This window comes from Gossypium hirsutum, chromosome A08 (genome assembly GCF_007990345.1).
Source record: "Gossypium hirsutum isolate 1008001.06 chromosome A08, Gossypium_hirsutum_v2.1, whole genome shotgun sequence".
In the NCBI taxonomy this organism is placed as follows: Eukaryota; Viridiplantae; Streptophyta; class Magnoliopsida; order Malvales; family Malvaceae; genus Gossypium; species Gossypium hirsutum.
This window is the reverse complement of record NC_053431.1, coordinates 84,777,985-84,794,880: the sequence shown is the minus strand read 5'-3', so window position 1 is coordinate 84,794,880 and position 16,896 is coordinate 84,777,985. Positions and strand designations below refer to the sequence as shown.

At 38.4% G+C, this 16,896-nt stretch overlaps 1 protein-coding gene across 1 annotated transcript; it reads left to right on the top strand.

The window, feature by feature from the left end:
* Nucleotides 1–13,487: 13,487 nt before the first annotated feature.
* On the top strand, nucleotides 13,488–15,871 carry LOC121205033 (uncharacterized). Its single transcript, XM_041075962.1, has 5 exons — nucleotides 13,488–13,571; nucleotides 14,187–14,528; nucleotides 14,782–14,866; nucleotides 14,967–15,412; nucleotides 15,722–15,871. Exons 1-5 carry the CDS (start codon nucleotides 13,488–13,490, stop codon nucleotides 15,869–15,871), a joined length of 1,107 nt encoding a protein of 368 aa, XP_040931896.1.
* Nucleotides 15,872–16,896: the final 1,025 nt, after the last annotated feature.

The window sequence follows — 16,896 nt, the reverse complement described above, 5'->3', positions numbered from 1 at the left end:
AGGAAAAACATCCGGGTATTCACAAACCACCGGCACAGATTCGGGTTCTTGTCTAATTTTTTGTCATCCAGTACATACGCAAGGTATGCTTCGCACCCTTTTCTTACATATTTCTGGGCCAACATTGCTGATATTACAGCTGGCATCCCCTCCAAGTCCGTAGACTCAACTCGGATTACTTCGTTATTTGCACACCTCAAATCAATAGTCTTGCTTTTGCAATTCACAACCGCATCATGCGCGGTCAACCAATCCAAACCAAGAATAACATCAAATTCATCAAACGGAAAAAGCATCAAGTCCGCCGGAAAACAGGAACCTCGAATTTCTAGGGGACATTTCTTACACACTTTGTCGACAAGCACGTAACGACCCAAGGGATTTGACACCCGAATTACGAACTCAGTAGACTCAATAGGTAAAGTCTTACTGGATGCTAAGGTTTCACATATGTAAGAATGAGTAGAACCGGGGTCAATCAAAGCAATTACATTAGTATCAAAGAGAGTAAAAGTACCGGTAATAACATCAGGCGAAGAAGCATCCTCGCGGGCACGTATAGCATAAGCTCTAGCAGGCGCACGAGCCTCGGATCTGGTCGTAGCATCTTTAGATCCTCTCTGACCACCACTAGCATTGCCCGTATTTCCAAATGGTCTACCTCGAGCAGTGGTAGCACCCGGTTTCCCACTCTGATTTTCATTCTGTTCAAACAACCTCGGGCAATCTTTAATGAAGTGGTCAACTGATCCGCACTTGTAACAGGAGCGGTCAGGGAATCTACAACTCCCCGAATGCCATTTACCGCAATATCGACATTTTGTTCTATCTCGACGTTCATTCCCAACACTGGCGACCGAAGTGCCTCGTGTACCCACAGGGGGTCGATCACGATCTCGTCTAAAAAGGCCCGAAGTGCCTCTAAACTGGCCCGCATCATCTCGAAATTTCTTCGATGCCTGTTGAAGAGACTTTCCCGAAGATCTTTTACGAAACTCTCCAGTTCCCACATCAACTTTTTGTTTTTCTTTTCTAAGCTCTTCGGCTTTACAAGCTCGCTCGACCAGTACTACGAACTCTCATATTTCAAGAACGCCAACGAACATTTTTATATCTTCATTCAGCCCATCCTCGAAGCGTTTACACATGATAGCCTCGGACGAAACACATTCCCGAGCGTATCTACTAAGTCTAACAAATTTTCACTCGTAATCAGTAACTGACATGGAACCTTGCTTAAGCTCAAGAAATTCCTTCCGTTTTTGATCAACAAATCTCTGACTGATATACTTTTTCCGAAACTCAGTTTGGAAAAACTCCCAAGTTACTTGCTCTCGGGGCACCACAGAAGTCAGAGTACTCCACCAATAATAGGCAGAATCACGTAGCAAGGAGATAGTACACTTTAGGCATTCATCGGGTGTACAAGATAGCTCATCGAGTACCCGGATAGTGTTGTCCAACCAAAATTCAGCTTGCTCGGCATCGTCGCTATCCGTAGCTTTAAATTCAGTAGCCCCATGTTTTCGGATTCTGTCAACTGGGGGCTTATTTGACCTTATTTGGTCAGTTACCGAAGGTATTGTAGGTGCGAGGGTGGTATTAGTTGGGAATGGAGGTTGTGGGACAGCCGTATTAGTTCGAATGTATTGGTTGAACCAATCATTCATCACGCTATAGAAAGCTTGTCTAGCTTCATCATTCGGGTTACTAGCATTAGGTTGAGAGTCCGCCGGCGCTGTCCCTTGTGCGGGAGCAGGCGCTACACTCTCAAGATCATCAGCTACCTCTCGGTTGGGATCGGGATCCATTACTATAAATAAACACATTTACAATTGTCAGAAATCACCACACTATCAAGTAATCACATAAAATGGCATGTATAGCTAGACCCAACGCATTACGGTAGTCCTAGAATCGACTAAACCGTAGCTCTGATACCAATCAAATGTAACACCCCGAACCCGAGACCGACACCGGAGTCGAACACGAGGTGTTAACAGACTTTAAACCCCTTATAAAAATATTTCCCAGACACTGCCAATCTGCGTACTAGTCGCTTTAAAAATCATATCTTGAGTTTCACAACTCGAAAATCAGTTTCGTGATTTTTCCCTGAAACTAGACTCATATTCCCATCTACATATTTTTTTCTAGAATTTTTGGTCGGGCCAATTAGTACAGTTTATTAGTCAAAGTCTCCCATGTTACAGGGATCGACTACCCTGACCTTTGCGCATTACGACTTGGATATCTCCTTGTACAGGGCTCCAATACTGATGCCGTTTATTTCTATAGAAACTAGACTCAGAGAGAAATCTATACATATATGGTATGACTCCTAATTATCTCTGGTTAATTTATAATGAATTTCCAAAGTCGGAACAGGGAATCCAGAAATCGTTCTGGCCCTGTCTCACGAGAACCTGAATATCTCTTAACATACTGTCCGTATGATTGTTTCGTTACTTTCCTATGAAAGTAGATTCATCAAGGTTTGTTTAAATAATTTATTCACTATTTAATTCCATTCCTACTATTTTTAGTGATTTTCCAAATCTACATCACTGCTGCTGTCAGCATCTGCCTTTAAGGTAGACTTTACCTATTTCATGGTTTCCATGATTCAACTAGCCCTTTTTGCATAAATAGCACAATTTATGAAAGTGATTAACCATCCCCGTGGCCAATCCTTGTCAAGCATATCCACACCAAATGATTATAACATTATACTCAAACACATATAAGCCATTTTCGCATGGCTATCCAAAATTTATACAAGTCCAAAGGGTCCACGACCCACAACAAACGGGTAGTCCTATACATGCCATTTCGAAGTTCAACCAAAATTGTACCAAAAGGGGGGGCTTTGATAGTGTGGGCGACTTTGACTTCAAGATCCCGAGTCCGATAGCTGGAGAACCAAATCTATAAAACAGAGGAGCAATGAAACGGAGTAAGCAATTTATGCTTAGTAAGTTTTGAGCAAGGAATTCCAGCACAACAAAAGTATAGCATTCATATAGCTAAACGGATAATTTCATATGCACAAATTTACGATATCGTACTTGCTTCACATTATCAACCCTTATGTACATACACAAAAGATCAACTCAGCCAAAGGCCGGTAGCTCGTTTATCAACTGAGCGAATACTTATTTGTAAGGGCTCAACTAAATTCAAGCACATACGAAACATACCTCAATGTTGGGATGTTTCGAGGGTATTAACTGGAATTTTACAGCAAGTTCATTCATTCCCAAATCACGTACCTTCGGAATTTAACCGGATATAGCTCCTCGTTCAAATGCCTTCGGGACATAGCCCGGTTATAGTAATTCGCACAAATGCCTTCGCGACTTAACCCGAATTTAGTAACTCGCACAAATGCCTTCGGGCTTAGCCCGGAATTAGTATCTCGCACAAATGCCTTCGGGCTTAGCCCGGAATTAGTATCTCGCACAAATGCCTTCGGGCTTAGCCCGGAATTAGTATCTCGCACAAATGCCTTCGGATCTTAGTCCGGATATTGTCACTTAGCACAAGCCTTCGGGACTTAGCCCGGACATCATTCAAATAACCATGCACATTTAACAATAAATCATGGCCCATTCGTATTTCATTTTCGTTAGCAAAACTCAAACACAAGACATTTATCATTCTTGCAAATTCGGCTCAATAGCCACACAAAGAGCATGATTTTAATTTGCTTAAAACATGATCTAATCACATCATAATTTAAGCTCTCTTACTCACGAACTTACCTCGGGTGTTGTCGAACGATTCCGATAGCTATTCGACCACTTTTTCCTTCCCTTTATCGGATTTAGTTCCCCTTTGCTCTTGAGCTTAATTAAACAAATAAATTGATTTAATCATTTGAGCATCGAAAAGAGGAACACAAGGCACTTAGCCCATATTTATACATTAGACATTAAAGTCACATATGTACGGAATCATGAATCAAACTCAACATTTTAGCTAATTTTTCCCCCTTGGCCGAATATGCATGTCTATTTTGGGGCCGATTTCAACACTTAATACATTCTACAAGTATGGTCACTTGTATTGACTAAACACCCTTTTGTTTCAAGTTCAAAACTTGGCTAATACACACATATACACACTAGTAAAGCATCCTCTCCCTTTCCATCAATTTAACACATGCATTGCTCATTAACATGCAAAAGTTATATTCGGCCTTAGCACACAACTTGCTAGCCGATTCTTCTCCATTTAGCAACCAATGCACATATGTGCTCACTCAAAAATGCTAAAAAGGAGGTTCAAGAATCATCAAGCCACCATCACATGCATCATTAACAAGCTTCATATTTAGCATGCAATGGCATTAACACAAACTCCACCTAGGCCGAATCTTAACTCATCCTCATGCCTCATCACCACAACATCAAACATCAACCCAGAATGATGCATCCATGGCCGAGTGTCATTTCCATCACATAGCAAGATTTAGACCATGGGCTAGGTAGAACTCAAGCTAACAACTAAAACATGCATGCATCTCATGGAACATCATCAAACATACCTTAGCCTAGCTACATGCATGGCCGAACCTCTTCAACCTTTCTTCTTCCTTCCTCCTTAAAATTTTTGGCCAAGGATGAACCAAAGGATGAGCATTTTTTTTCTTTGTTTTTTTCTTTCTAGTTTCGGCTAAATGAAGATGAGAAAGGATGAACAAAAATTTTCTCCTTTCTTTTCTTTAGCTCACGACAATGGGGGGGGAAACAACTACACACATTTTTTTTTGTATTCATCATACTACTTTTCATTATTTTATGCCCATGCCCCTTATTTTATTTTTTTTCCTACATACCTCACTAGGCCAACATGTTCCCAACATGTTTCCACCCATAGCATGGCCAACCACTAGCTCAAATTTTGGGTAATTTGACATGCAAACCCATCATTTTCACAACATGCATTAATAGACCATTTTAAATTAGCCTATCATATTTTCACCATGTCTCATATCAATCCCTATTTAATAATTTCTCATGCAATTGGCAAAATTGGAGAATGAAACTTCCACATACTCATGTACACACATAATAAGCATAGAATATGGAAATCAATTATTTTTATGACTCGGTTTTGTGGTCCCGAAACCACTTCCCGACTAGGGTCAATTTTGGGCTGTCACAAAAGTCATACTGGATACTAAATTCAAACATATATACGAATGAGTAGACCCTGGATCTATCAAAATAATAACTTTAGTATCATAAAGAGTAAAATTATCGGTAATAACATCTAGAGATGGCGCTTCTTCGCATGCGCGAATAGCGTAGGCTCGTGCAGGTGCTCTAGCATCAGATCTCGCAGCACTGTCTCATGTCACACCTCTACCACCATTCACATTTCCTGTATTTCTTAGTGGTCTACCTCTAGCTGTAGTGTTAATCGGCCTCATGTTCTGAGCATTATCTTTTTCAACTAACTCTGGGCAATCTTTTATAAAATGATCTCGTGAACCACAACTGTAACAAGCCCTATTATTACTTTTTCCCTAGTAATCTCCAAAATGCCGTCTTCCACATTGTTTACGCTCAGGCTTTACATCCTTTACGTTACCAACACTCGATACTGAGGTAATTTGATCTTTAGGGTTGGTATATTACTTTCCACGATCTCTATTCTGATATCCCGTTGAAGCTATCGATGGATCAATAAAATCTCTAGATTTGTTTGACGAGGAATGATAAGTTTTATTCATTAATCTCTTTCTCGAATCTCTAGCCTCTAAATCAGCTTTTTTCTTTTCTTTGTTGAGATCCTTGTCTTTTTAGGCCCTCTCAACCAATACTACGAATTCTTTCAGTTCAAGTATCCCGACTAATAGTTTATGTCTTCGTTCAATCCATCAACAAATATTTCACACATGATCTCTTTAGTAGACACGTATTCTCGAGCATACTTGCTCAAACATACAAAATCTCTTTCGATTCTGTTATAGTCATCCGACCCTGTTTCAACTCCAGAAACTCTTTATTTTTCTGATCGAGGAATCTCCAACTTATGTACTTCTTTCGAAACTGGTCTGAAAGAATTCCAGGTAACTTGTTCTCTAGGAACAACCAATGTCAACATTTTCCACCAGTGATATGCATTATCTCTAAGCGAAGATACTATGCATTTGATACATTGTTCTGGAGTACAGGACAATTCATCAAATACTCGGATAGTGTTCTCAAGCCACAACTCAGCCCTCTCGGCATCATCATCAACTGTAGCTCGAAACTCTTCAGCCCCATGTTTACGAATCTTCACAACAGGTGGCTTACTCAATCGAATAGGGTCTATTACTTGTGGCACAACTGGGACTTGTTGAGAAACAGGTGAGGGTGGAGGTTGTTGAGCAGCTGGATTCATTTTTACGAATTCTGTAAACCACTCAGTCATCATTTGGAAGAAGGCTTCCTTAGCCTCTCCTCCTTGACAACTAGATATCGGCCTAGATTCAAACTGCGCTACCCTTGAGTGGGAGCGGGCACATTACTCTCAACAACATCAGCTATCGCTCATTCGGGATCCATTAGCTATATGAAAAACACATTTTAACTGTCAGGAATAATCCCACTATCGCAGTTCATATATATGGCATGTATAGCTAGACTCGCATAAGCTACATTAGTCCTAGAATCGACTAAACTGTAACTCTGATACCAATCAAATGTAACACCCCTAACCTGTATCCATCGCCGGACTAGGGTAAAGAGGCATTACCGGACACTTCTAAACATTTCGCATCCATTTCACAAATTTCATAGCATCAAAGTCACACATCAATATAGAGTTCCTTACGTAGGTCAACAAGACCTTAAACATGCTTTAAAAAGGGGTCGGGACTAAACCGAGCTCATACAAATTTTTCAAAACTTAAACATTTTTCAAAGTTATAAAGGTGACATGCCCGTGTGAATAGGCTGTGCGCCTCACATGGCATTAGACACGCCTGTGTGTCTAGGCCGTGGAAAAATAGGGAATACATACTGACTTGTTCACACGACCACAAGACACGACCGTGTGCCAGGCCGTGTGAAAATTAGGGAGGCTACTGACTTGGTTTACACGGCCAGTCACACGCCCGTGTGTCTAGCCCGTGCTCAAAACTGACTTGGCCATATGGCCTAGCACACGCCCGTGTGTGCGACTGTTTGGTCGACCCAAGCTCATTTCAAAATGCCCATTGAGCAACACGGCTGAGACACACGCCCGTGTCCCTGCTCGTGTGGACAAAAATAGGTCATTTATAATGCCAATTTGCCACCCAATTAGGGTCCTCCCTACAAATACCATTCGAGCATCAAATACATCATATTTCCAATCAATTTCAACCATAAAACACTCATCATTCATATCATATATTCATCAACTAAACTCATGCTCATTATCCAAACTAAAACATACCATATTTCCCTACCAAACACATTCAATTATTCATGTTCTTATCACAAAGTTTCGCATTCATTCTCATATCAAAATCATACCATTTCTATAACCAAACCACATTATTAACTTACCAAATTGATCATTTCTCACTAGCTCATATATAAATATATATATCAAATATACCACTTTTGCATCACATATCAAATACCAAAATCAAACTATAAATTCAATCATAATCTAGCCATATCACATGACATGATATACACTTTACAGAACATATTCATATACTTTTAGCCTATACATGCCATATACCATATGTACAACTCTCAAAATGGTACCAAAATAGATGTCCGATAGTGTGATTGATGTCATTGACAATCCCCAGATCCAAGCTAGCTTTATAACACTGTAAAACAGAGAACATTTCACACAGTAAGCTTTAATATGTTCATTTAATAGAAACACTTAATAGTTCACAATTCATCCATCAATTCTATTTCATCTCATTTAATATGTTCATATGAATTCATCAAGTTTCATATACATAGTATCATCTACCACCTAGGTATCGAACGTACCTGAACTTTCCCGTATTTATTCATTCCATTCTCACATCTCGTTCAAAAACATTAATTCATTCAGAAGTCTTTCTATGCTTTAAGAATTCACACACTTTGTGTATTAATGATTAACTAAAGCTATAAAGATCTCGCAAACTTAGTGCCATCTCAATTAACTGAAGTTATCTCGATATCGCACACTTAGTGCTATTTATAGCCGAAGCTGTTTGAATTGCATACTTAGTGTCGAATATAGTCGATTTATCATCGTGTTCAAACCAAGATCAAATATATACAATTTATATATTATCAAAACATTAAAATATAAATTGTAACATCATTTATCACGGACGAACTTACCTCGTGCTTAGAATTGACGATTCAAATCGTTTACTTAATAATCTTTGATTTTCCTCAATCTAAATCTGAATTCCTCTTTTCTTGATCTAAATGTATTCAAAATTAACCCTTTTATTCAAAAAAATCATTCAATTCAATCTATATACAAATATTTAAGGCATTTTACAAATTAGCCTTCACATTTTCACATTTTATCACTTTAGTCCTTAATTCAAATCACAAAATACACAAAATTCCTTTTTACACATATTAGGCTAAATATTCAATTAGCTCATACAAGCCCACACATTTCATTTATTTCACATTTTAGTCCCTCAAAATCTCATTTTCTCAAATTAGTCTATAATAAACAAATTCATCAAAAATCACAATACAAAACATGTTTATCTATCACTAAGCTTTCATAGTTTACCATTTTATATCACAAAACTCATGAATTCATCAATGGCATCTCATCAAATTATCAAAAATTTCATAAATTTAAGCATGGGCTAGCTAGAGCACTTAACAACGATCACAAAAATATATAAATCATCAAAAACCGAGCTCAAAACATACCTTAATTGAGCTAAATAAGCGTTGAAATATCAAACTCTATTTTTAGCTTCTTCTTTGCTTCATTTGGCCATTAATGGATGATAATGAAACCATTTTTTTATTTTATTTTTACTTAATATAACATTAATCATCAATTACCAATTTAACCTTTAATAAACCATATAAAAATCACATAATATAAGGCCATTAATGTCCACTAACATTATCAATGGTCTAATTAAAACTTAAGAACCTCCCATTTACAAAACCATAACATTAAACACTTTTAACATATAGCTAGCCCCTTTTACATTTTATGCAATTTAGTCCTTTTTCACATATCAGACATGCAAATGATAAAATTAATTCACGAAATTTTCACAAATATCAATTCACATAATATAAACACGAAAAATAATATTTAAATATTTTTTACTCAAATTTGTGGTCTCAAAACTACTATTCCTATTAGGGTCTAAATCGGGTTGTTACAGTTGATTGTTGTGATTTAATGATTGGTTGTAGGTTTTAAAGTGCTTTATTATGTAGTTAATTAGAAATAACCCAGAACTACGTTAGAAACTCGGGAAAACTCGAAAATAAATAATGTTTTTAAAACTATTCTACGTCACACGGGCGTGTGGTAGATCATGTAAACCACATGGTCTAGGCTATTTGGGCCGTGTGAGCCATACGGGTGGGGCCATTTGGGCTGTGTAGGCCATATGACCGTGTGGGCCCATTTTCTGAAAAAGTTTACTTAAGCCCATTAGACTCTAAAATTCGTAATTAGACCTTCCGTGGGGTCCGTTTGGCTTAAATATGATTCTAAAATATGAAATTTGATATTTTTTTCAAATGTACGTGATAGGGATAAGGTATTTTTAAAATGTGAAATTTGTATATGATCTATAACTTGATAATTTTGTTAGCATGTTCTAATGTGAGAAACATGTATGTCATATGTGCATATGATATCTGTTAATATTTGCATGAGCATTGGGGTGGGATATGTTATGTGATGGAGGAAGTTTGATTTTGGCAGTATTGTTACGTCTTCTGGTGGTGTATCTACAATATCAGATATGGCATCTTGATTGCAATTATAGTGGTTTGACTACATATATTTGATTATGGAAAATTACCATAATTTTTTTGTTTGGCAGCTCAGCTGCACTTGTATGAGTGGCATGCCACCACGACCCGATGTGATTGGATGGATGGACTTTTATAATCCTAATTGGTGTGATTGGTTGGACGGAGTTGATGTATAATGGATAGGGATAGGATCTGTGTCTACATTTGTTCTAGTCTGACATGACATTCTAGTTTAATATATGTTTATGAAAATATGATATTCTGATCCGAAATATGTCTGGAAATATAACCTTGTGATTTGATATTTAGATGATTTGTATCAGCATACCATCATTATTGTCAACATTTATCAATCAATTAATCAATTAAAAATTCCTTAAAACATTCACTCATTTGATACTTCAATAGATATCATTTACAATAATTTCTTAATATTATAACTCTTCTATTATTTTGCCTCCTCCTTCTCCTCTTCTCCACACCACATCATTTATGTATATATATAAAAATATTTAGATTTTAATATAACATGCTTCTATGTAACATTAACTATAATTTCACTATTTACTTAAGTGTTCATATCAAAGCTGTCACTTGTGTCAAAGTCACTAAATTATTTATATATTGAGCTACAGATTTTGAAATTAAGACCCGCTTGATGTTTTTAAAACTAGACTAAAATATATTTTACCATAAAAATTTCAGAATTTCTACTTAATCCAATCAATAAAGTAAATTCTTCAAAATTTCCCCTATTCTACTGCTTGATAGTTTCTACCTTTCCTCACTAAAAATTAATTATCTTTTAGTAAGGTTTACAGATGATGTTTCCATTTGATTATTTTAAAAATAGACCCATTAAGAATTTAAAAATATAAATTTCATTCCCTAATAATTTTTTTACAGTTTTTGATGATTTTCCAAAGTTAAAATAAGAGAATTGTAACGCCCTGAATAATTTATTTCTATTTCTATAAATATTTGACACAAATGTATATCTGCTTCAGTGGTTGAGTGTTCTAGCTATGTGTGAGAGGTCTTGGGTTCAGTTCTCACTTTGGCAATTTTTTTTTATTTTTTATCCAAGCCTTACACTTGTTGAGTGAGCTTATAGAAAATTTTCTTTTAAATTATATCAGAATGAGCTTGTTGGTCCAAGTGCTAAGAGGGTTAGTGTGTTGGAGGTCTTGTGTTCGAATCCTTGCATTGGTGAGAGTATTAATTTTTACTCGATTTTCTGATAGAGTTTTGGTGGAGTTGGGATTCTGAGAAAGTTGTTTGTTAGTGGGTTAGTAGGGATTAAATTGAGTGATTTAGTGGATATTCTTACTTCTTAATTATTATTTTTTTCAAATTTTTCTCTCTCTTCTCCCTAAATTTTCCCTTTGACGTTTTCTTTACTTTTTCTTTGTGGTTTCTAACATTTTTCCCTTTTCGGTAAAATCATCAATTCGTTCTCCTTCTTCGATCTTGTTGGTGGTCCTATCGTTTAATCGTGCCTTTGGTTTGTGGGGTTCTCTAATCGATTGGTAAGTGAGCTTTATGTGTCTATGACTTTTGTTTGGGATTTTGGCGATGCCAATCTGTAATGATTGATTAGTTTTAATTCGGGTTTAGAAGCAGATTGTGGAGCAAGGGATTGCATTTCAACGTTTTAGTGCGCGTTAGAGTCGATTTGTCATCGGTGCTAAGTCGGTTCCTTGTTGATTCTTATGTTGAATTTGTTAACCAATCTACTAAATCGATGTTGGGTACTCTATTTTTAGGTTTCTGAAGGCTCGATTTTATTTTTGCATCGAAATTGTAACAGACGTGTACCCCTTACGCAGAAATTTGAGCTTCGGCGAAAGCTGAAAAACCACACTGTCGATACCACACGTGCATGTGCCTGGCCATGTGGTTGGTCGTGTGTGAAACACAACCATGTGGTTGACAAAGGCATGGTCGCGTGTAAGACACGGCCGTATGATGGTGTGAGTGTGGCCGTGTGGGCCACACGAGCTATGCCAATTTAGGCGTGTGAGACACACGGGCCGGTGGGCCGACACGGGCGTGTGGGTTTGGGCCAAACCGTGTGAGCCATACTGGCAAGGCCAATCTGGGCGTATCAGCCATACAGGTGTGTGGGCCCATACGGGTTTGTAGGCCTATATTTCTAGAATTTTCCCTAGGGTCGCTTGGGTCATTTCGATCGACTGTGGGCCTACCGTAGGGTCGGTAAGGGCTAACCAAACTCTAAAACTATGTGATTTGTTAGTTTAATCTTCTATTTTGAATATGACATTGTTATGCATGTCTGATTAGTCTGGTGTACATATATCTGATATTTGTATATGAGCATGTGAGCATGATAACTCTGATTATATATATTTGATTGGGGTGGGATTTGTATATGTGGAGGAAGTGTTCTGTATGGCGATCATCACCTATATCCTGCCAGCTTAGCTGCACATTATCTAACATGTGTCGTAATGGAATGATATGTTGTGTAGGGATGGGTGGGTGTTTTTAACCCCAAATGGTATGATGGGATGGTCAGAGTTGGTGTGTAGAGGATGAGGGTAGGATTCTGTATTTCTGATCTGTATATCTATTTTGTTTTGAAACAATAAAAGGCTTAGGTCCTAACCTGAATCTATATCAGACTGTGTATGAGTTCACTGTATGTATTGCATGTCTATTTCTGTTGAGTTACACACTGAGTTTACAAAAGCGCACATCTGTTTGTCTGTTCTATTCAGGTAATCCACATACTTAGATAGGTCGATGTGATGGAGGCTCAGGGGTGACCACTTGATCAAGAACTATTTTACTTAGTAAATTATGTTTTTCTTATTTATTTATAATTTTGGATTCATTAAAGAAAGTTTGTAATTTTTGGGACTCTCCGGACTATTAGAGTTTATTTTGGTTTTGAAAGCAATTTTTGACTCTTTTATTGCGATGCATGATGGAAAATATGGTTTTACAAAAATAAAAGCTTTTCTGAAAACACGAACTAGATTTCTAAAATGTAACGATTTTAAGACTTCAGCTATAAATTATGTTTTGGTAAATAAATAAATTAAATAACACTTTCGAAAATAGTTATAAACCTATATGAACTATGAAACTTGAATGACTTGACAAAATGACTTTGTTTTCAAAACCCTACCTTGTGACATCTCTGAATTCGGCCATAACATCAAAGGTAGGTTGCAAAACTCGGGCTGTGAAATTTTGGGTTCCAAAAATTTTGTTTCAAAAAGAACTAATTTTCAAATAGTTAGAGTAATTTTAAAAAAGTATGTGGTACACCGAGTCTCCGGTGCCGATCTTGTAAGTATTTCTGAACTTAGATAGTATATTCTAAAAATAATATAGATAGTACTTTCTGAAACTGTACTAAAATAGTTAGAGACTGAAACCTCTGAAAATATTTCTGAACTTCTAGTAATTTTTGCTTAAAATATCTGCTAATAAATATTGGAACTGATACATAAAATTTTATAATGTAGATAAGCTTTGAAATTTATGATGAGCGCTCGTGGAATTCATGAATGTGGTATTCATGGCCGTGGTAAAGGCCGTAGGGGGCTCGAGCTGAGTCTTCCTCTCTGGGTAGTATGCCAAATTTAGATAGGCTGAGACATCGGTTTCGCCTGCTATTGAGACTGGGTCTCAAAGTCGTTCAGCTAGGGATGACGCACTATCCCAAGCCATGCCGAGGGTATTGGAAAGGGTCGCTGACCCTATTTTAGATCTCGAGGTCGTGGGTCGGTAACTGAGCGATTCTTGTCCAATGGGGATGAGCTATTTACGGGTGTCACTAGAGTCGCCCCTACTATGGCCGAGTATTGGTTGGAGGCCACTAAAAGGATCATAAACGATATTGACTATACACCGGAGCAAAAACTTAAGGGTACAGTCTTCTTGCTTTGCGACGAGGCTTATCAGTGGTAGTTATCGGTTAAGGAGGGTACTCAGTTCGATCGTCTGAATTGGGACTTCTTTAAGATTGCTTTCCAGGGGAAATATGTGGGTGCGAGCTATGTAGATGCTTGAAGGCGTGAGTTCATGAAACTCATACAATGTGATAGATCTGTGGTCTAGTATGAGGCTGAGTTTCTGAGGTTGAGCCGCTACACTCGAGGCATAGTGGCATCTGATTACAAGAAATGTGTTCGTTTTGAAGATGGTCTGAGGCCTAGTTTGAGGGTTTTGATTGCTCCGTAGAGGGAGCGAGACTTCGTTCTAGTTGATAAGACGAATATCGTCGAAGAGGTTAAGCTTGTGGAGTGTCAGAATAGGGACCGTGAAAGAGACAAGAATAAAAATGATTCAGAGCCCTCTAGTTTAGTTCAGAGGCCTAAGAAATGGGTCAGACCTGATGGGCCTATTAGAGTGGGGGCTTCTATAACTCTTACTAGGATTCAGCTATGTAGTGACTGTGGTAAACGCCATCTGGGCGAGCGTTGGAAGAGGCTACAGGCTTGTCTAAAGTGTGGGTCTTTAGAGCACCTGATTCGAGAGTATCCTCAGCGGGCTGATCAGATGCAAGCTTCGAGACTAGGTTCTGTACAGCCTTAGAGGGCATTCCAACAACCACTTAAGGGCCATGTACTGGTTAGGGGTGGTAATGGTATGAGCCGTGGATAGAGAGCACCGGGCAGAGGTTCTAGTCAGACAGAGGCGAGGCAACTTGCACTGGTTTATGCTGCTTGAAATTGAGAGGATAAAGATGTTCCTGATGTTATCACCAGTACGTTCTTTATTTTTGATGTACCTTATACTGCTTTAATAGACATAGGTTCTACACACTCTTATGTAGCTAGTTCTGTTTCTGAAAACCTGGGGTGTTGAGAGCACTTCTAGTGAGGTTACTGTACTCGGTCCATTGGGACAGTCTTGTTCGGGTTAGTAAACTTTATAGGAATGTTTCGTTAGTGTTGCCAGGGGCTGTACTTTTGGCAGATCTGATGGAGCTTTCATTTAGGGAGTTTAACTTTATTCTAGGTATGGATTGGTTGGTCGACCACCGAGTTAGTTTGGATTACGCGACTAAGAGGTTCGTCCTGAGGACCGAGGATGATAAGGAAGTGATTGTGATCGACGAGCGTCGAGATTATCTGTCCAATGTGATCTCTACTTTTATGGTTGAAAAACTGGTTCAAAAAAGGTGTGAGGCGTATTTGGCTTACGTCAGTGTTTCTATTTCTAGGGACTCTTCTATCGGGGATATCAGAGCAGTGAGCGATTTTTCAGATGTCTTTCCTGAGGAGTTACTTGGTTTACCTCTGAATCGGAAAGTTGAGTTCGGCATTAAGCTTCTACCGAGTACAGCTCCGGTGTCTATCGCTCTATACTGTATGGCACCGAAGGAGCTTGCAGAGCTTAAAACTCAACTTCAAGAGCTTTTGGATCATGGTTTCATTCCCCCTATGTCTCCGTGGGGGGCACTGGTTCTGTTTGAAAAGAAGAAGGATAGGACCATGAGGATGTGTATTGATTATCGGCAATTGAATAAGCTGACTGTGAAGAACAAATATCCTCTTCAAAGGATCAACGATTTGTTTGATTAGTTTCGAGGGGCTTCTGTGTTCTCAAAAATTGATCTTTGTTTTGCGTACCATTAGCTTAGAGTTAAGGAAGTTGATGCTCATAAGACTGCATTTAAGACTCGTTATGGATATTACGAGTTCCTAGTTATGCCTTTTGGTCTGACGAATGCTCTGGCTGCATTCATGGATCTAATGAATCGAGTCTTTCAGCCATATCTGGATCAGTTTGTTGTGGTCTTCATCGGTGATATTCTGGTTTACTCTAAGACCAAGGATGAGCATGATAAGCATCTTAGAGTAATGCTTCAAATACTTCAAGAGAAACAACTCTACGCTAAGTTAAGCAAGTGTGAGTTCTAGTTCCGTGAGGTAACTTTTCTAGGGTACATAGTTTCTGCTAAGAGGATCTGAGTTGACCCTAGAAAGACTGAGGCGGTACTTGAATGGAAACAGCCTAAGAATGTATTTGAGATCTGCAGTTTTCTAGGTATTGCTGGTTATTATCGATAGTTTTCCAAGGGGTTCTCTTTGGTTGCAGCTCCTTTGACTAAGCTCCTATGCAAGGGCGCTCCTTTTTTTCTGGACCGATATGTAATAATCGAGCTTCGAGAAGCTCAAGTCTATTCTGACTCAGGCTCCTATTTTGATACAGCCTAAATCTGGTAAAAAATTTGTGGTATACAATGATGCATCGTACATCAGTTTGGGATGTGTACTGATGCAAGATGGTAGGGTTGTGGCTTATACGTCCCGTCAGCTTAAGACATACGGGGGAATTATCTGACACATGATCTTGAATTAGCTACTGTGGTTTTTACGTTAAAAATTTGGAGGCACTATCTGTACGGTGAAAGGTGTACCATTTACACTAATCACAAGAGCCTCAAATACCTCCTTACTTAAAAGGAGTTGAATCTTAGACAGCGTCTATGGATTAAGCTACTCAGAGATTATGACTTCACGATAAAGTATCATCCTGGTAAGGCCAATGTGGTGGCCGATGCTCTCAGTCGTAGAGTGATGACTAATTTAAGGACGATGTACGCTCGTTTTAGTCTATTTGATTATGGGGGTCTATTAGCCGAGTTGCAAGTTAAGCTAACTTAGATTGATCATATTCGAGAAAAGCAGTTGGGAGAGGAGTCCTTGGTTCAGCAATTTCATCAAATTGAGGATAGAGGTCGGATCTGTGTGCCAAATGATCCTAATCTAAGGCAATCAATTCTGAGGGAGGCGTATAGTAGCTCTTATGCTATGCATCCCGGAGGTAATAAGATGTATTGGGATCTTTGTGAACTGCATGGTGGCCGGGATTGAAACATGAGGTTACAGATTTTGTTGCTCGTTGTCTGAAGTGCCAGCAAGTTAAATGTAACATCCTGATT

Excerpts from the sequence above, each read along its gene's own strand:
- LOC121205033 (XM_041075962.1), top strand. The coding sequence starts at position 13,488 with ATGAGCGCTCGTGGAATTCATGAATGTGGTATTCATGGCCGTGGTAAA. Across the intron at positions 13,572-14,186 it reads AGCTGAGTCTTCCTCTCTGG|AGGGAGCGAGACTTCGTTCT; the intron begins GTAGTATGCCAA and ends ATTGCTCCGTAG. Across the intron at positions 14,867-14,966 it reads ATTGGGACAGTCTTGTTCGG|GTATGGATTGGTTGGTCGAC; the intron begins GTTAGTAAACTT and ends ACTTTATTCTAG.